General features: G+C 41.6%; 1 protein-coding gene and 1 long non-coding RNA gene across 4 annotated transcripts; one reads left to right on the top strand and one right to left on the bottom strand.

Moving 5' to 3' along the window:
- Positions 1-1,828: 1,828 nt before the first annotated feature.
- LOC111872646 lies at positions 1,829-5,472 on the bottom strand. 3 transcript variants are annotated; one of them, XR_002844272.2, is made up of 3 exons: positions 4,415-5,472; positions 2,830-3,051; positions 1,829-2,214 (listed from the first exon to the last, which is right to left on the bottom strand). It is a non-coding gene; the product is annotated as an uncharacterized LOC111872646 (long non-coding RNA). The 3 variants fall into 3 exon arrangements; XR_002844271.2 differs by having other exon boundaries at positions 1,829-3,051; XR_002844273.2 differs by having other exon boundaries at positions 1,829-3,032.
- A 2,083-nt stretch (positions 5,473-7,555) lies between these two features.
- On the top strand, positions 7,556-21,425 carry LOC111872645 (ER degradation-enhancing alpha-mannosidase-like protein 1; the record flags this gene model as incomplete). Its single annotated transcript, XM_023866736.2, is given in 6 exon segments — positions 7,556-8,129; positions 9,527-9,703; positions 15,549-15,720; positions 16,412-16,595; positions 19,098-19,272; positions 21,305-21,425. Coding segments are annotated over 6 exon segments (1,107 nt in total), but the record flags the coding sequence as incomplete, so codon positions are not given.
- Positions 21,426-21,664: the final 239 nt, after the last annotated feature.

Raw genomic sequence — 21,664 nt, 5'->3', positions numbered from 1 at the left:
GAAATGGAGGAAGGAGCTAATTTACGGACCCAGAATAAAGAGACGAAATATATAGAAAATGTGAAGGACAGTAAGATAGACGTGCAGGCCATATTAACCTATATGAAAAAATGTGAGGACAGAATGATGAAAACGGAAAGTAAATTTGACGACATAATGACGAGAGTGGAAAGTAAATTTGATGACATAATGGTGAGAGTGGAAAATAACATGAAGGTGTAAGTGAAATGTGGGCTGCATTGGCAAGGGACTCGGAAAGTAAAATGAACCAACAGACAGAGTCCGTGAATAACGAAGTTAAAGTCGTATCTGAGTGCACTCACGGCCAGATTCAAACTTTGACCGATACGGTGCAAGGGGATAAATCCGAAAATTTTGAGACCCAAATAACACGTCGGTTAAATTCAAGTCATGACGAAGAAAACGTGAAAGAGCCGGGCACTCTTGCGATCCAAGCGCACACAACTAGTGACCAAGGAATTGTTGTCAGCCAAGAAGAGCGCACATTAAGCAGTGACAAGAGTACATACCAGTCAGAAATGAAGTTACCCGATACCGACGAGATGAATTATGCAGGAAGTGAACTTCACGGATGCGATGTGATTTCTCCAATATCGAGATCCTAAGTGATTTGCGGAAACTTGGCTGAAGTTCCGAAAATGGGTATCGAAACAGGAAACGTAACAGAAGAGTGTGGGAATCATTCGTGGGTAGCACAACTTCAGCTGCAGTTCGGGGCGGAAGAAGGCGAACAGCGACACTCTACTGAATATCACGGCACAGCAACTCCACTTAATCTCTCGGAGCGTCAGAGCAGGACGTGGGTTCGAAACTGGAAGAAGACTCTCAAGGATAAAGGAACCACAGGTACTGTCAAATCAAAGGTGACTTCAATGTCATGCTGTGGTGATTTCATGTCACCTGCCACCTCCATGCATGGACTGTCAGTAAAACATGGACCTGGCAAATGCAGCCTGAGGGCAATCAGTGATAGATGTTGGTAGTGCTATGTGCTCGTAAGTGGATTTTAATTTGATTGTGTCATTTTGAAAATACTGGGATATAAATGTTGTGGACAGAAATATGGTCGTCGCTAAGTGTGAAAGTGAGACATTTTCAAGGTCAGTGTCAGTGCGTGTCAGACATTCCTGCATATCCACATATTTCATTTATTTATATTAAGGTTAAGAAAGTTAAACAATTTCACTATTGTTAACACTGCATTAATTTCTGTGTTACTTATTGTCAGTGGCAAGGTGTATCGATTGTGTAGCAATGAATTGTGTGATACTGGTTTCTGGTAATACTGACTGCATTATGTAAAATTTATAACTAGCTGTGCCCGGCCACGCCTTGCTGTGGCTCAGTCTGCCCGTTCTTCCCCAGTTTGACTTGAAATTACTCGACGCATTGCTTCCACCCCGCGAGTACGATGCCCTAAGCATGTTCTTAGAAAACGAAATGAAAAACAATGAAAAATAAACTATACTTACGAAATAACTTCCACGCACGTCTCGGATTCAGCGAATAAGTTATTGAAAACTCACTTTTACACCAGCAAGTACAATTATTATCACATCCAGTATCACCGAAAAATTCTTTGGAGCTGGACTATTATAACCCGGTTTCGGACGCAATAGAGGGCACTTTCGCCCAGGGTTCCATTTCACGTGTTCTGTGCTCGTTGCCGCAGAAATGCATTATTTCCACTGTTTCAACAGTTCGTTGCCACGGTTATTCCTAGGCAGCTGTAAGTCGGCGGACAGTTACAGGGCCTTCTATTGGTGAATACATGTAGTGTCTTTTTATATTTTTTAAATAAAGGCTCTAAAGTGATACTTTGTTATTTATTTTCATCAGCAATACTTACATCGTTACATTTCCCATTTGCATTTTAAGTCTTTTTGACTTTTAGGGCTACCTTTTGCTACACTAGTCCAGATCATCACTTAACCAGACAACCTCTCTGCCCAATTAATCTAGATTAGCAAGAGTTCATTGCATCTGTCTTCCTCTAGCATCCTCTGTGTACTTTCCAACTTCAGACAATACAGCAAGCTGCAGCTCTTGCCATGATACACACGTCCCTCTGTACTTCATATGCATGATGCACTATTCTTCCTCGGTGTGAAGTCAACACGGTGTACAGTGGTGCCACGGACAACTCTCAGCATCCGGAACAGCACTTTACACTGTCGTCTGCCCAGCGCCAGCCTCAAAGGGTACATAATGATACGTTAAAGTCTTGTCTACTTTGGTTCACAAACAGTATGTGATATGTGCAATATAAGTCATAACATGAAAATATTTCACATAAGTACAATACCCAATAGCTAAGGGGAACCTCCATTTCAAATTCCTGTTGGAAAAACCTAAAATCTTCAAACATTAAATGGGGCTTCCACTACAGTCACTCAAAAAAATCTCCCATCCTCTATAGAACATGCTGGTTCATTAGTGTGTTCACAGAAACCTGCTACTGGTCCCTGTCAGTGAATCTAGCTGACACACTATGACCTTATTTCTTCAAGACTTATCCCAGGAGTATCTTACCATCTACACCCAGGTCTCCCAGGTAGTGTCTTCCTTTCAGGTCTTGTGACCTAACTAATGTCCACACTTCTCAGCAAACCCACACATGCTACATGCCCAGCTCATCCCATCCTCCTTGAGTCAGTAACCCTGCTAAAACGATACTGTTAACGGTACAAATTATTGAAGTCCTCATTCTGCAGTTCAGTGCATTACCCACTGAATCTCAACACTAAACTCGGCGTTTTCAATTTTGTGTTTCTCAACAGTCACAATCAGAACCAACGCCGCACGCACCTTCTCTGTAGGAACTCTTCACAGCTGCAGTGCGACACGACTCGAAGGGATGCTCCTGGATGCCCCACTCTCAGCTGAGCTGATGAGCTGCTTTACATTGATATGGACAGTAACGTGGGACTATCTTCAGTCTTGTGGTACATTTAGAACATGACGCCTCAACACCTGGGCTGGAAATTTCTTCGCCCAAGTCTCGCCAGCACCTCAAACAAACAGTACAATCTGCCTACTAGTGTATGTATTGATAGCAGCACAAAGCAACACAACTCTCACAATGTGCTGAACAGTAAGTATGCAAACACTTTAAGTTTCAACTTCCCAAACAGCATACTTGACGATTAGTTGCCAACATTCCATGCACGTCTAGTGGAGGCAACTGGGGATCTCCCCGGGCGATCCTTCCCTGATGTGAAGTCAAGCATGTCCATGAGAGGGGCGTGAGGTAGGGCCTTCATGGATGCAGTAACCTGGGTCCCCCATCCTCCATCATTCAGAACAGCAACTTCTTCATTGTTTTGTTGTTGTATTTTATTGATTTGATATTTTAAATTATAGTTTATTTGTACCTTGGGGGTTTGTTTATTTGCTTTTGTAAGCTGACTTTAATTGTTTTACCTTGTGTCTCAGGGTTTATTAATTTTTATTATTTATTTTTATTCCCAGATTTCGGGGCAGTTAGGTACACGTTTTAGTTACTGTTTCATTAGTATTGATAATATTTATTTGGTAGTGATATGTTAATCGTTTCCGGAGGTATCTGGTTCCTCGAGAAGTGTTCACGTGGGCTATGTACACGGCACTCCCTCCACTGGGAACCCAACATGGAGTACAATATACATCAGTGTGCAAACTGAGATGGTCTTTCACTTAGAATGGTATAGGAAAACACTAATAGCTCAGTCTACAGGCCGGACAGCTGAAGACTCAATTCCTGGCAGATGTAAGTGATCTTCCTCTACCTCAGAGCATACAGGCCAGCTCTGGTGCTCTACTGAGACGGTGACTATAAGGCATATAGTCTTCTGGCTTGTAATGTTATGTGGTATGGAGAAAGTCTCAACTTTCAGAGGGACACAGGTAAAAAAGATAAAACCTAGCTATGTAACAGGCTGTGTAGGCCCACAGCGTTTTGAGATGTCCAGGCTCCCACATTTTCTAAAACAGCTAGATCACAGATGGCGGTGAGGTCAGCCTTACGTGCCAGCTGCCCTTTACCCCCAGGAAGATTCCTGGTACTCATTTCTGTTAGAGGCTGAGTTGACACCAGGGCCATAGTGTGGCTGGAAGGATTAGGTCAACTGAAAAATCCAATGACCTTATTGCGATTTGAACCTGTGACCTTCTGGCTTGTAGCATAGTGCCTCAACCAACAACGCTACCGCATGCCCCTTCAGAGTGACATATGACCACAATTTTCAGGTCTGTAGAAAAAGCTAAGCACAAAATTTGTTGTCTGCTTCTGCTGGTTTCTTGCTTAGCTGACTCTTCAACGTAATATCTTCGTCTGAAATACTAGGACCTTCTAACCCTCACAGGGACAGGATTCTACTATTCCTACACAAATAGCTTCTGGCATAACAAATACCTGTATTATGAAGCATTTTTCCTGCAGTCATGGCAGAAACTTTGAGATTGTCCATCTTCGGCCTGAAGTTCATGAACTCCTTGAAGGTGAGGGTGACACTACTTCCGTTCTCACTGCTCCACAATAAAAGAACAGTGGGCACCAACCAGTGAATACCAACGTCTCTTAGGAACTGTTAACAAAGAAAGAGACCAGAAGATTTAAATTAGAAGCCTAATAGTGCTAGTGGGCTTTCAGCTGAGGTGGAAACATGCTGCTTGCAAGTGCAGGGTGACAAGTTTCCTCGGTCCCAACACAAACTTATCACATTCTATAAAAACTGTTAGAACACTGCCCCTTCTGTCTTTAAGCATGACTCCAGGCTCGTAGCAAATTCTTCAATTCTCAAGTGAATAGTTTCTTCATGTCCGTGCATAAAGTACGCCCAACACCAATATTTTTACACTGTGTAATGGCAATTGCACATTCTGCAGTAACCAGCTGCAAAACCTGAATGGTTCCTGCATAACCTTAAGTTCAAGCAAATTTTTAATCAGTCTTGTGGCTGTGCGTGCAGATTCCAGTGCAAATTGCACCTTGTGTACTGTTCTGTATACATCCTTGCATATCTTAAATCTCTTCTTTAGTCTGCACATTGTGCTAAGTTTGTCTCGCACGACAAAATTACGTATCCCGCTGTCGGCCAACACTGCATTGTTACTTCCTTCTTACCTGCAAGATCTTATGTCGATATATTTTTCGACCACACTGCTCAAACAGATTTTATCGCTTTTTAATTTTTAAATCGTTACAAGCTGTAAAATAAGCTCCCATACTCTTACACATTATAACCTCACAAACAAAATGACTACCTTAAGGTTCAAGATCTTCAAGATTTTCAAGATTTCAAGATTCTCTGATTGGCTCACACTTAGCGATTCGATTAATTGCGATAGGTGTATAATGATCGAATAGCGCCGAATGAATGCAGCTGTATTGACCTTGTGTTCAAGAAAGGAAACGAGATAGAAATAGAACAACAAAAAATAAAAACATCATCAACTTCACCACAAAGGAAACACCTACCGATAAGCACAAGATTCAAATATGGGGGCAAAAAAACAGCAAACGAAAACAGAAACAAGCACCGTGAAATAAACAAGAAGAATCCAAAAATACATATTGGGAAAACAAGAGGACATCATGCAAATAATAGAACAAAACGAAATCGACGATGCCGCACGGAAGATGACTGAAATACTGCAGAATGCTGCCCTAACAGCCAAAGAGAGGAAGGCCAAAATATGGTTCGATGCAGAATGTTACAATATGAGAAAAGCAACAATAAAGGCACTACACAGGGCAAGACAAACTCAGAATAGCAACGAACTAAAAGAATATGCAGAAAAAAGAAAAAGATACAAAGCACTGATAAAAAGCAAGAAAACAGAAGGGAAAATGATGGCCAAAGAAGCTGAGAAAGACCCGTTCATGGCAACCAAAACAACGAAGAAACAAATGCCACAAGAAGTAAATATAAAGATATGGGAACAACATTTCACCAAGATACTTAGCCAAAATACACCCACCAGCGGCTCCCGAACGGACGACGTCAGGGCATGTCAACCAATCTCACATGCAGAAGTATTAAAAGCTATAAAAAGAACACAAAACAAGAAAGCCGCAGGACCAGATGGAATATATTATGAACATATAAAAGAAGCAAAGGACATTATATCAAAACCACTAACGGGACTATACAACAGATGCCTCGAAACTGGATCCATACCATAAATTTGGAGAAAATCCCTGATGAAAGTACTGTACAAGGGAAAAGGAGACCCAGAAGACCCGAACAACTACCGAGGGGTAGCGTTAGAAAACACAATGTTCAAGATACTGACCAAAATCCTAACTGACCGTTTAACAACAACAGTAGACTCACTTATCCCGGAAAATCAATTTGGGTTTCGGCCACAAAGATCAACGATACAAGCCATCACAGCACTACTAGAAGCAATTGAAGAAGCATTAAGACACCCACGAGGAAAATACCATGTAGTTTTCATAGATTATAGCAAGGCATTCGACCTACTCGACAGGAGTATAATCACAACAAAACTGAAGGAAATAGTAGGAGAAGAGAACACAACAACAAGACTAATAGGAGACATCCTCAAAAACAATAAAATCATAATAAAAGACACGGTGTCAGAATCCGAAGAAATAACCCAAACAAATGGCGTACTGCAAGGGGACCCCCTCAGCCCATTACTATTCAATATTACAACAGCAGACTTGGCCAAAACAATGGAAAAACACACAGGGGTACAATTAATTATGTACGCCGATGATATGACAATTGGAGGAAAAAATATTGAGGAGCTACAGGAAGCCTCCACTACACTGGAGAACTGGGCAAGACAAAACAAACTTCAAATAAATAAAAACAAAACCCAACTAATGACTTTCAGAAAAGGAGGAAGAAAAGGAAAAAATGATGAAATAAAATTTAATGGAGAACACATAAAATCAGTAAAACAATATAAATACCTCGGCTTAACACTGCAGTCTACATCTACAACATTCACAGCACACATAACAGAAAAATGCACAGCAGCCATCAAAGCTATATACACCATCCGAAACCTGCAACTATTATCGCTAGAAACAGCAATGAAAATATTCCATGCAAAAATTTGTCCCATACTACTATATGGCATAGAGATAACCTGGGAAAAACTATCCAAACAAAACCTGCGGAAAATAGAACAAGTGAAGGCAAGATACCTTAAACTAGCGCTAGAGCTTCCTAAGAACACACAATCCAGACTAACATACGAACTCTGCAAGGAAAATTTCCTACTAGAAGAACTCAGATATCAACTGCCAAGCACAAAAAACTCAGTGGAAGTTATCAAAGAAAGAAAACAAAAAAGAGAGGAAATATGGGAAGAGTTCTACAGCACTGATGCAATGACTGACAGAACGTGGACAGGACCCAACGAAAAATTACGACACACAATTACTAGCCCATGAACGGATGGGTGTATTGTGATTGGTGACGACGAGCGACGAGCGACAAGCGTAAACGCTATAAATAGATGGCAGTAGACGTTTGTTCACGTTCCTCTTTTTCCCTCCCGAGATGCAACTCCGAACTCCGTCCCCACTGTTCACAAATACACGCGATGCACGTGTTAATTGTGAAATTGAGTTTTAAAAGAGGAAACAGTGGTTGAACACTGTGGGAATTCCGGGTGCATAGCATCGCTCAATTATCCGTGCATAGCAGTTCATAATATTCGTTGGTGTGATCCTTGATTTGTATTTTTCATTTAACTAAATAGTCTGAGTAATGAGGTGTTGACACATCATCAAGTTTGTTACGTTGAGTGAAGGCAATTTACGCCGATTTGGTTTAATCGTGTATTGACTATGTGCGCAAATAGGTTAATATGCTGTTCTGGCTCATTAAAAGTAACCACTTCAGAGTGTTCCTGATAGTAACATGTGTAATAAATACAAGTCAGGGAGCTTTAAATATTTTCAAAAAGCCTCTAGATAGTTTGGACATTAAGTATGGCTCATTTTCTGAAGATCTCCGCCAACAGATGTTGGCAGAGGCGAAAAAAATGTTTTATTTCGGTTATGATAATTATATGACATACGCATTCCCAATGGACGAGCTAAATCCTTTGTTGTGTTGTGGTAGGGGCCCCGATTATGAGAATCCGTAAGTACCATTTAATTTCACAAGCCTTAAGAGAACTCCGTTATACACTCTTGGATAAACGGTATATGGCAATGTTTGTTCGCAAATGTGAGTGGATACATATTGAAACCGCCCATTAGTTTGATGTAATATCGGCCACATTTACAAAACTGTAGTATTACCTTGGTACGAAACTTCGTTTCTCACATTCAGTTGGGGGAAACTACATTATAAGTATGAATACACTTGGTTTTAGTGAAGGTTTGGTTTTATAGTTTAGATTGCATTAGGTTAATGTTTTAGTTTATGAATCTCTCTGTTCATTTCAGAACAAGATCATCTTAACTGCCATTTCGTTGTACTCTGAAGATGTTCTGTACTAGCTGTGGAGAAGAAAGGTTCTCCAGGAAGATAATCCTTGCATATTTATCACAGCCTTCCATGATTTGTCATTCTGCCCATTGACACATTTTCATTATTACATCAACAGTAGCAGAAACATTAAACACTAATTTGTTTTCACCTCATTACAAAATGTATTATGTTAAGAATAAAATTTCTTTTCCCCCTGTGATGAACTTTGTTTGACATGATAAAGCACTCTCGTCTGTATCAATCGTACCTTCTTTCATAAGAATGTAAATACAAAGTTATGACCAGCAGATGGGAAACCATATAGGTGGTTTTGCAGAAGGGAATTCTTCCCTAAAGGAGTGTAATGGGAATCCCCATCTACAGTTCCCATATTTTCTGATGTTAGTTCTTCTGGGCATGCTGTATGGTCCCCAACAAGGAAAATGTTGCTTTGTGAGAAAGTGCGACTATTCTCAGCCAGTTATGATCATAATCTTCAGCTGGTCCTCCTCCTCCACCACCACCACCACCACCACCAAGCATCATCAATATCACGAATTATCATCATCTGTATCTGTCAGCATACATATCAACATAGCATACTCAAGGTGTGGTTGTCTTTGTCAGCTTCGGTAATGTTTTGAACCGCTAGTAGCTGCATACAAAAGAATAATTTCATTATTTGTTTTATTGTACTTGATCACATTCATTAACTGTCTTGAATCTGAAATCAGAGCAATCTGTTATGGATACACTGTATTTTAAGGAAACAAAAGTGATATAATATGGATAAAATAATGACAAGTTGAGAAAGTTGTTCAGGGACTAAAGTGTAACAGCCAAATGCAGGAAACCTCTATAATAAGGAAAACCCATTTGACCAAAATCATTATACTGTCTGTACGAGACTTTGGGTGCGCCTATATGGTACATGAAGTGGGAACAAAGTTTTAGTAAATAAGCTTGTTTTGACTTAGTATTCTTGGGGATTGGTGACCTAGAAACTTCCATAGTATTACTTGGTGGGAACCATGACTTGCATTGTTATGTTATTTTCATTGCAGATCTAATGTCAATATAAATGACATACTTGGTGATTATTGTCTCACACTTGTTGATTCTCTGGATACCCTGGCAGTGCTTGGTAATGTGACAGAATTCCAGAATGCCGTTACTAATGTTATCCGAAATGTTAGTTTTGACAAGGATAACGTGGTTCAAGTGTTCGAAGTGAATATCAGGTAATATGATACTCTTACTTTATTCATCCGGTAGCCTGTATTTTTTATGTACATTGTGTCCAAGTTTTTTTTTTTTCATATAAATGCATTCTATTCCAAGTTGTATTTTTTTACTGTGCTGTGTATCTGAAGATATTTATTAATTTGTTTTAATCCCTTTGTGCTTGTGATTTCACAGGTAAACTTTTTGAAAAGGAGTGTTATATATTGTACAACTTTTGAAAATTGCTTGGTCCTGTCATACATATTTGTCATGTTGCCAGTACTATTTGCAGTCAACTTGAGTATTGCCTACCCTTGTATGTCATATTGACATGGGGGAATGCCCCTTAGGCATTCATATCACTCTTGGCTCCCTTGTGCACCTCCCAGTGTTGCCCAGGTCCTTTAAGAGCCTTCACCTTAGCTAGAACCAGAGCCCTATAGATTAAGGCCCCCTTAATACTTATTGCCTCTGCTCATACAGAGCCAGAGGTAAGAGATCCTTGCGTATCCAGGCTGCATACTGGCATAATGTCATCATCTCTTGGGCTGCTGGTAGCAGGATATCCCAGACACCCTCTGTTGTTCACCAACACAGATATCAGAGACCCCAGAACTTGGCCCAGCTGGACCCACAACTGAGCCCCAGCTGAAACTCGGGCCCCTTTTTGACTAGAAACTTCAGTTGATCAGACATATCTCCTTGATGGATAGGCTGGCAGTTCACCTTCATCAAGAGGCCTCATTCAGCCTTACCCTCGTGGACCCCTAATGGAAGTTGCTGAGAGCTGAGCCCTCTTCTCTTGGATTGCTGACTGTGACCCACCACCATTCACCAACAGGGGAGCTGATCACCCCCCTCCCACTGCTGGTCCCAGTGGGACCCATAACCAAACTCCAGCTAAGACCCAAGTTCCTTCCTCTGCTGGCCTGCATCTGCACTTGCATGTCCAATTCTTTTTTTATATAGAGAGATTATTCATTTCTCTCAAGAGAACTCTTAAAATTTTGCTCTCAGTAAATCGTCACTAGGGCCCCTGAGCGATTTGACTGCCTCTTTGCGACAGCAGAAGAGCAGGAGTCCCAGTGCATGAGCCCTTCAAAGCAGGGAGACAGAGCTACCCCAGAGCACTGGAGGTGGGGACCCTCCGGCCACCCTCTCTTGCAGCAGGAACAGCAAAGTTGCCACTTGATCTAACCAAAACTTGTGATTGAGCACCATCTGAAGCCCCAGATCCAAAGACTGGACTCCCTCCCAGCATGTCTCATCTTCTAGGTTGTCCTATTCTTCTTAACGGTCAGAGTACTCACTGTCGGTGAGAACCCTCTTTTAGTCTCACCTGCAGTGGACTCAACAGAGCCCTTCTTGGTTGCCTCTTCACAGCAGCAGAAGAGTAGAATGGAAGGAGGGAAGGAAGGACCCTACTTGGAGCACTGATGGCAGGGATGCTATAGCTACTCCTATTCAATGCTGCAGGGATAGCTGAGCCCCACCATTGGTCTCAGTTGTACCCATAACAAGCCCAATGAAGAGCTTGTGAACGTGACATATGCTAGAGCGAACATATCACAGTGTTGCTGGGGTAATGGCTTCACGCACTCACAGATAGTGGCCTGTGTGCTGCAGTTCTTTGCCACCAGCTATTGTACACGATGTAATGTGTAAGGCGATGGCGGGAAAACAAGATCACAGTGATAGGCTCATTGTAGTAGTACGCTGTACATATGGTTGTGGATGTAAAGTGGTTAGTTTTCTGGGCATGTGCTATAGGTTCAAGTTAACATACTGTAATGTGTTTACTGGACTGACAATTAATTGTATGTACAGACTGAAAGCCCTGGGGTCGACTCACCCTGTAAGAGAAATGAGTACCAGGAATATTCTTGGAATGTCCATGGGGGTAAAGGGCGGCTGGCATGTAGGGCTGACTACCTTGCCGCCATCTGTGAGTATATTGTCTAGAAAATGTGGGTACCTCAACATCTCACAACCCTATGGGCCTTCATGACTTCTTACAGGGATACCTTTATGTTTTTTACTTTTACAGACTGAAAAAAACTGCAGTAGTTTTCCTGCATGCATCAGGTGTGAGTCAATGCCTAATAGTGGCTGAGTGTCACCAGCAATATGCTACTAGTTTTGGCAGCTGTCTTGAAGTCTCTGCAGAAGTGACATCTAGCCCCCAACTCTCCATAAGGCAAACTGCACAGGAAGGTGATACTAATAGAAGTTCTGTCTGCCCCAAACCCCAGCAGCATGAATACTTCTCATATAAAGTACAACACTGTGCAGGAGTTGGGTTGCAGTGATACCTAAAATAAATAAAGGTAAAGCTGTCCATGTAACAGGCTGCGGAGGCCCATAGGGTTGTGAGAAATTGAGGTACCCACATTTTCTCCAGACAGTTGGCTCACAGGTGGCAGTAAGGCTGTCGGCCTTATGTGCTGGCTGCCCTTTACTCCTCAGGAAGATTCCTGGTACTCATTTCTCTTAGAGGTTGAGTTGACCCCGGGGTCATATTGCAGCTGGAAGCATTAAGTAAATTAAAGAAAAACACCTCATCGGGACGAACCTGCGACCTTCCGGCTTATAGCTTAGTGTCTCAAGTGATACCTGCAGATGTCTGGAATTTTATGAGTGGTTTTAGCAAATGTGATAACAGCAAAACTGACTGGAGGCAGATATTTCGTCGGTGGTAAGCATGCTTTCATCTCATTGGTACTTCTGACACACACAATGTTGAGTACTTGTTAGACAGGAGTCTTCACATAGCCCACCATCAAACTGAATCCCAAATAAAGTGTGGTACCACATCCATATCATGCTATTCTGGGACCTGTGTTTCAGGATAAAAGGTTAAGAGGAGGCTGTTACTGTCACCTCCTGGAGACCATGTTACATTGGCCCTCACATTAAACCTATGATTTTATGAGGGGCAGTCAAATGAAAACGGTCAGAAGCCCAAACATATTGTGACGTGGACAGCGCAACGCTCGTTAAACATCCCCCCCCTCTTTCCAGCAGTTTTGTAACAACACTTCCCATTGTGACATAACAGGGGACACCGCGGTTACTATGTGGCAACAGGGAAGAGTATAAGAAGCCAGCTCAGTGGTGTGTGAGTCAGTGTGTGATTGGGAATGACAGAGTGTGGATCATGAAGCCAGACAGAGGAGGTGCAGTCCAGCAGCCATGAGTTGTGTTGTATCGAGTGCATGGCAGGGACTCCAGCAGTGGAAGTAATTGTGATACTGCCGATGGCAGTAATTTTAATTGTGAATTGTGTAAGTGTAAGAGTGAATGTGGAATAAATTTGCTATATCCAATACGGTGTGAAGTTATTTGTCGCATTACATACCCAACACGTGACAATATTAAAGAACATTTCTTACCTCAAAAATAATCTCCAAAACTGTTAATACATTTATCCCACTGGGAGATAAGATGGTCAATCCCATCCTTGAAAAAACTTGTGGGCTGTCTACGGAACCACATCTTTACCCAGCCACACACGTCTTCATCTGATGCAAACCGATGTCCACAAATGTCTCTCTTCAGGTCTCCAAAAATGTGAAAATCACATGGGGAGAGATCTGGGCTGTAGGGGGGATGTTGAAGCACTTCCCAACCAAATCTCTGTAGCGTATTCCTCACAGAGTTGGCAGTGTGGGGGTGCGCATTATCATGAAGGATAATGCTGCTCGATAGCATTCAAGGGTGTTTTGACTTTATGGCACGTCTCAGTTTCTGCAAAATGTCTTCATAGCACTGTGCACTGATTATGGCCCCATGCTCGAGAAATTCGACAAGCAAAGGGCCCTTGCAGTCAAAGAAGAATGTCGTCATCACTTTACCGGAACTTGTATGTACGGCTTTGGATTTCTTTGGTGGGGGAGAATTCACGTGTTTCCACTGTTAGCTGTGCCGTTTGCTCTCGGGTTCAAAATGGTGGGACCAAGTTCCGTCCCCAGTGGCAGTACGAGACAGAAAAGCATACACTTCCTCATGGTATCATTGCAAGTGATCCAGTGATGCAGCCATTCTCTGAGTGTTCTGTTCCTCCATAAGTTGATGTGGAACCCACTGCGTGCAGATTTTGCAGTACAGCAGGGGTTTTGTCACAATGGTGTGTACGGAACCGTGGCTTATTCCCATCAAAAAACTAATTTCTTCCACAGTGATCCAATGCAGCAATAACATCAGGAGTGATGACACGATGAACATGTCTTGGGCAAGCATCATCTTGCAGTGACACATGTCCCTCTCAGAATCTCTTATGCCACGCCAGCACATGCGAACGTGACATGCTGTGTTCACCGTAAACAACAATTTCTCGTTGTCCTACTCCTTCAGCAGTCAAGAAGTGCACTACACTTCGCTGTCCTTGTTTACCCACTTCCATTACTGATGTTGGGTGACCACATAGCGCTAACCTTACTTCCAGCACAATAAACAAACGACTAATGTGCAAGGGCACGTTGTCACTGTGCTTTCCCGAGTCCCCACCAGATGTTGTTACCGTAAGCAGTGTTACTAACTTGCACCGTATGAGTTATGCATCGTGACCTGTTTTCATTTAACTGGCCCTTATACTTGAAGCAGGATAGAGCACTACCACACTTTAACTGTACCGCGCATCAGCAGTTAGATCAGTTGTGGGATGTCATTATATGAAGAGACAACCACTTGTTGAATTGTTCTGTAAATATTTATTATAGTTACACAGTACACAGACGCACTTTGATTTGAAGAATTGAAGGTTTCCACCCCCACACCACATCTCTCTATAGTCACAGTCAAAGTCAAAGTAATGTGACTGATGATCAGTCAGTAAGTCTTGGTATCAAGCACCCTCCTGGGGCTCATGACCAGATATTTGTTACTCCTCAACAGTTACAGTCTTGTTTCTGTGGGGCACCCTCTCTGGCGAAAGGATGGGTCTGTCTTTTGTATATGCTGCTGGCCCTTGCCAGTGCAGTGGTTCTCGGGTCCTAGTCCCTTGGGACTTTCAACCATATTTTACTATCTCAGATTTGAGACTTCCATTTTCATCGCCTCCTACGACTCACAGGGTCACAGTGGAGGTATTCGACCCCGCCTCCACAAAGGAGACATCTCTCTATATCGCCGTATCTTCCTCATATACAACATTTCGTCGAACCACATAGAAAACATGTCAGTTCCCTTATTGTTATAGGCTTTGCCTAGCAACAGTTGTTCACTCTCTGGATATCTACCTGTGGGTTCACTGGAAATCCATGGTGCACCATAACCAGCCACAAAATATTGCTTTGCTCCATGGTAACATATGCTGTATGCAGAGCCTTTACCCCACTGGCGTTGTGGTATTTGCTTTACAGCTTACTGTGCTGTATTTACATGTGTGAGCAACAAGACGGACAGTGGTCTGGACACTTGCTGTAAATGTACAAACTTTTGTACTGTTCTGTATGCATGTGTGGTTTTGTGGACTTGCAGCGTTTTTTCACAGATTACCATGGTGCTGTAGTATTTCTGTGTGAGCACATTAAAACGCAGCAATTTTATTCATTCTTCTATTTCATGTTTTACCCCTCTTTCCTCCACTATCGCTTCCCCTAACCCTGGATACATGTCTCCTTTCAGCTGTCCTGTCACTTTGGCAACATTATTGGTATTATATGAAGAGAGTAGCACTGTAGTGACTTCTCGTAGATAAAAAATTGAAGCAATTTAGTTTGAAATGCATAATTTGCAGGAAATTTTTCTTTTTACATTTTCCATATTTTTCAAAATAACTGAGGTCTCTTAGGCCATGGATTTATGGGGCACTACATAAAACTGTAATGTGCAATCTATATATAAACTGACACTGTATGATAGGGTTCTTGGTGCACTCATTTCTGCACACCTCCTGATGATGGATCCAGAGCAACCCTTTGGAAACTTACGTCCATCCTGGTATGATGGTGAGCTTCTGCAGTTAGCACATGATCTGGCTTCTAGATTGTTGCCTGCTTTTGAAGGGAGTTCAACAGGCATTCCTTACCCAAGGGTGAGTTATCTTCTTTTCTCAAATATTTGAACGTTATACTTTGTATTTGCAGCAAATGGTAGATGTTGCATGAATCTGCTTTGCAGTTGGCAACATTTCTGGCAAGTTATACATCCTGTCACATGATAGTGACTATTCACTGGGTTTTGATTAGTAATTGGATTTATTGGACACAAAATAATCTTATATATAGATAATTACATAGTTTACAAATATTTATTCTTGTTTCACAATCTGCTAAATAAATCGTGTTTGCTGAAATTACAGATTTTCCCTCTGTGCGTCTTGTCAGTTCTTGTGCTGGTTCTGGTATGTTCTTTTATGTTAGATTCTTGTGGACCGATTACAAAATGTGGTTGTGTAGTTGGTTGAGGCACTATGCTACAAGCTGGGAGGTTGCGGGTTCGAGTCCTGATGATGTGGATTTTTTTTGTCAGTTGACTTAATCTTTTAAGCCACACCATGGCCTTGGGGTTGACTCAGCCTCTGACAGAAATGAATACCAGGAATCTTCCTGGGGGTTAAAGGGTCTAGAAAATTTGGGAGTGTCCATGCCCTGTTACAAGGATAGCTGTATATTTTTATGCCATTTTTATACTGAATGTTTAATGAAACCTGTGTTAAGTTTCCTGTACTGTTGTTGAAACGTGAAGTAGTTTATTCATAATTGTGAACATTGCTTCTTCTGCAGGTGAATTTACGTCAAGGCTTACCACAGCCACCTACAGCTGAAACTTGTACAGCAGGGGCTGGATCTCTTGTACTGGAATTTGGCCTTCTCAGCCGTCTGCTTGATGATCCAGTCTATGAAGGATATGCACGCAGAGCTAACAAGGTGTTGTGGAACCTTCGAGCAAAATCAACTGGTCTTCTAGGTGAGTGTTCCATACTGCTCACATTTTAAAAAGCTGTTGCTTATACCTGTTATTCTAATATTATGTGGCAGTTACCAATGTCATACTTACAGCTGTGGAGGTCATGTGATATTGCAATGAGAATTAGTTCCCTATCCTGAGCCAGATTAATCCTGTTTCCCTCAGATTCATTTTAATATTATCCTCCACCTACATATAGGTCTTCCAATTGGTATCTTTGCTTCTGGCTTTCCCGTCAGAACTCTGTATTCATTCCTATACACCCCCATGCATGCTACATGCCCTGCTTATCTTATACTCCTGGACTTGAATAGTCTAATTATGTTTGGTAAGCAGTAGAAGTTATGAATCTCCTCATCATTCAGTTTTCTCCAACTTCATATTATTTCATCCCCCTTCAATCCAAATATTCTCGTCAGCACCCTGTTCTCAAATACCCTCAGTCTGTGCTCTTCTGTAGGTGAGAGAGACCAGGTTTCACACCCATACAAAACTACAGGAAAAATTGTAGTTCTGTATATTTTAATTTAGATGTTATTTGACAGCAGATGGATGACAGAAGGCTTGAACTGAATGATATCAAGTGTTGCCTGAATTCACTCTGCTGTTAATTCCCTCATGAATCAAATTTTGATTTGTTAATGTCATTTTCAAATATTTGAACTTTGCCACATTTTTAGAAGATCTGTTAGCTCTCTTTATGTTATGATTCTTGCCCACCATTCTGTTGATGAGATATTATCATCACGTACTTTTTTTTTTAATTTGCTTAGTGGGGGGTGGAGTCCAACTGGGTCCACTCAGCACGGCGGCCACTGATTGGCCTATTGTAGCCTGCCCCAGGTGATTATGATGATGGAGAATTTGGTGGAATGACGATTGGCAGGGGAAACCGAATTACTCAGAGAAAACCCTCCCAAGCGCCACTTTGTTCACCACAAATCCCACTTGACGAGACCCGGGTTCGAACCCGTGCTGCCACGGTGGGAAGCCAGCGACTAACTGCTTGAGCTATGGTGCGGCCTATATGATATGTACTTAGTTTTCTCTGTTTACATCTAGACCTTTTTTTTTTTCATTGCTAGTGGGGTGGGACCAAGTCCCTTGTAATGCAGCCACTTCTGGCCTATTGTACCAGCCCCAGATGATAGGTGAGGGTGATTGTGGAGCAATTGGTGGAATAAAGATTGGCAAAGGAAACTGAAGTACTCAGAGAAAACCTGCCCCAGTGCCACTTTGTCCACCACAAATCCCACTTGACCAGACCTCTGATCGAACCTGGGCCGTCGCGGTGGGAAGTCAGCGACTAAGCACTTGAGCTATGGTGCGGCCTAACTCCAGACCTTACTAGCATCAGTTAGAGCGTCTTTGTTTTTCTTAAAGTAAAAAAGTCAAGGTAAAGTTGCCCCTGGGCTTAACTAATTAAGCACTACGCCATGAAGCTGTAGGGGGGAATAGGCATATAGATCCACATGTACTTGACCTTGGTGCTAGTTGGATGTAAGTGGTCAGTTTCATTCCCCGGCCCCTATACTCCTGGGGAAAGAGCTGCTGGCGCCAATTGGGCCGGAGACTGGGTGAGACCCAGAGCTCGTCTGGACAATAAGAGAAAGTTCTTGACACTACTGGAATTCAAATTCTGACCCCTCTGTCATCTAGCCTGTACCCAGTCAGTATACCGACTGTGCTATTCCAGCTTCATCTTTCTTTATGGTATTTATGTTATCTCCCAGTACATTTACATCATCAGCATAGACCAGCAGCTGATGTATTCCATTCAATTTAAGTCCCACATGGTTTTATTGGACCTTCTTCATGGCATGTTTGAAACGTGACATGCATTATGCGTTGAAATAGATAGGGGCCCCTTCAAACACCTATTGTAACTATGTGGCACCTATGGATTGATCGTTTGATAGCTTCCACTGTTTAATGGTGATGTGTATCTTGAAAACGACCGTCTCTGTGGTCTGGTGGTCAAAGTTCCTGGCTACAGATCCAGAGGTCCGGGTTCGATTCTGGCGCTACCAGATTTTCTGAGAAGTAGTGTGTCTGGAACGGGGTCCACTCAGCCTTGTGAGGATAATTTAGGTGTTTTAAGGAAGTAGCGGCTCTGGTCTAGAAAACCGAGATTAACGGCTGTGGGGATTCATTGTACTGACCACACGACACCCTCTATCCGCTAAAGTTGGCACTAACTTCACAGACAAGCGGCGGCCTCTCATTCAGTATAGTTCGTTTGTGGACTAAAACCACGGAGTTTGTTTTTTGTTTGTGTATCTTGAAAGTTAAACATCACAGAACATATATTGTACAATTTTGTTTAGAGCAGAATCTCATTATGGAGAGCTTGTGTGAATGTTGTTTCTTCCTCTGTGTGAGAGGGGGTTAGGTCGAAAGTCCAAAACCATGTTTTTTGCCCATCCTTGTGTACAGTACATATGTGTATGATATAAATTGAAAAACCATATACTTATTTTGTCATCTGTTTTTGTCATGAAGGTAATGTGATTGATGTGGAGTCAGGGCGCTGGATAGGGAAGCTTAGTGGTCTTGGTGCAGGTCTTGATTCCTACTATGAGTACCTCTTGAAGTCATATATCATGTTTGGTGAATCTGAGGACTATGAAATGTTTGCAGAAGCTTATCGTGTCATCAAGCAGTACATGCGCAGAGGGTGAGTCACTGACTTAACATATTTCTTCCTTCTGAGTTCAGACTTTTTTTTTTTTATTGCTAGTAGGGTGGGACTAAGTCCCTTGTACTGCGGCCACTTCTGGCCTATTGTACCAGCCCCAGATGATAGGTGAGGGTGATTTTGAAGGAATTGGTGGAATGAAGATTGGCAGGGGAAATCGAAGTACTTGGAGAAAACGTGCTCAGTGCCACTTTGTTGACCACAAATCCCACTTGACCAGACCCAGCATCGAACCCGGGCCTTCGCGGTGGAAAGCCAGTGACTAACTAACCACTTCAGCTATGGCGCGGAGTTTAGACCTTAGTTGTGTTCAGTTTAATTAAGGCTTAAGCACATTTTCTTTATATATTTTATTACCGTAAATCAGAAAAGATATTAATTAGGAAGAGATTTTTTTGGCAGCTTGTACATAAAAGGCACGCAGTTTAGCATGTTCCTGCAAGTTGGCCACTTAACGAATTATACCACCACCGCAACCACCGCTGCTGCCGCCACTGCCACCAGCACCACCACTGCCACCCTGAAATGTATCTCTCTCTGTTACTTTCTTGTTTGCTACTCTCATGGCGTAATACAGCCTGAATTTTTGCATAAAGTTAGGAAAAGCTTAAAACAAATTAAAAGTTTCTTAACACGTGAATTTAGCACCTTAATTAATGATGACCAATGTTTTGTAATGCTTGAAAAAAGGGGGAGAACTCATGTGCCATTTGGACAAATACGATAACCAGTTCCTTTTGACATTAGACCCCTATGCGAAATGAGAGGGCAGTTATCAGAAAATTCTCTAAGTTTGAAACTGAAAAGTAAATATTGAAATGGAGATAAAGAATGTTTTTGTTGAGCTTGTCTCAAAAATTTCAGATTGCCTAATATATACCTTTTGACTGTCTAGACATATATGAATTGTACATGCCTGCATTGTCATTTTCAGATCAGCTTTTGTTTTCACTAAGGTTTGAATTGTATTATATGCTATTCAGTTATTGTTAATGCAGTTACAAGTGAAGGTTACCTGTCTTTCTCCCAGACTATTATAGTGGTTATTACCACCATCACAATCATTACTGTATTGTTTCCTATGTTTTGTTTTAATTTTCTTTGCAAATTTAGGGTATATTTTTTGAAAGCCATTGTTTTCAGTGATATTTATTACAGAATTGTATTCTCTCCTTTAAAGTTGCTAGTATGAGAATTTATTGGGAAGTTTAATCATATATTATATAAGCTTTGCACTATTAATTTTCACTGCTTTCTTCCATATTCCTTTTCAGTCCTACATGTTACGAATGACGTGCTCAGATAGTCAGTTGTAAACCATTTCATCCATGTAGTATACTGCTCCAAAATGAAAGGCTGCTTGCTTGTTCATGACCTAATGCATAACTTGTGTTTATGTGGCATGTTATAATGCTTAACAGTTCATTGCTGTGATCACTTGAAATTGCATAATTTCAGCACTTTCATCTCACTGTTACATTATTTTTTATATAAATAGAAGGATGAGTAAGAAATTGATGCCCTTCTACAGTAATTGTATGTATTCTGGTTATATTTGTATATATTATGAGATAATGACAGAAGAAGACAGCCATTGTTTGGTAACAGCTTAATAAATACATATCAGCTGCAACAGATACACACACAACATTAAAGAACTAATGGTAGCAGTGTTTTCTTTGTGGTCTGTGCTGAGGCTATATAGTGAGGACAGCACCGAGCTAGTAATTAGTTGAGAGCTAGTTGTGGGCTAGCTATCATCCAGTGAGAACTTGAGTACAGAAGCAGAGGAGTATCCATTGTCAGGAGTTCTTACCAGGCAGTGACTTGTGACAACACTGAAGACTTCATGTATGCTGCAGTACAGTTTGTAGAGTTTGTAGGTTCATGAAACTTATATACTTAAGTACATTTACAAGGTATAAGTGTTCACTAAACCCAGTTATGAATCCAAACCCCATGTCTAGTCACTTAACACGTGACAATATAGATATGTATAATTCCCTCGCAGGCGAGCTCACTGTAATCAAGGCTCTGGTGATCATCCTCTGTATGTGAATGTTGATATGATGAGTGGTGCTGTACATACGTGGTGGATAGACTCATTGCAGGCTGCTTTTGCTGGAATTCAGGTAAGTAATCAAGATGACAGGATACTGAGATATTCGTACCTAAACAGTCTCCTGTAATGTCTTAATGTGATTCAGGCTCTTCTCTTAACTCTCCCTACTAGACCTGTGAAGTTGTTACTCCGTTGTATGAACAGCTGAAAGTACGATTTTTTCTTTAGGGCAGTATGTTGCAGCTAATGTGCCACCACAAAATTTAATATAGATGTAAGATTTGAGGCTTTCACGGCGGTGACTATGAA

Source organism: Cryptotermes secundus, unplaced genomic scaffold (genome assembly GCF_002891405.2).
Source record: "Cryptotermes secundus unplaced genomic scaffold, Csec_1.0 scaffold10133, whole genome shotgun sequence".
In the NCBI taxonomy this organism is placed as follows: Eukaryota; Metazoa; Arthropoda; class Insecta; order Blattodea; family Kalotermitidae; genus Cryptotermes; species Cryptotermes secundus.
The sequence above is the reverse complement of the archived record's forward strand: the minus strand, read 5'-3'. Positions and strand labels throughout refer to the sequence as shown.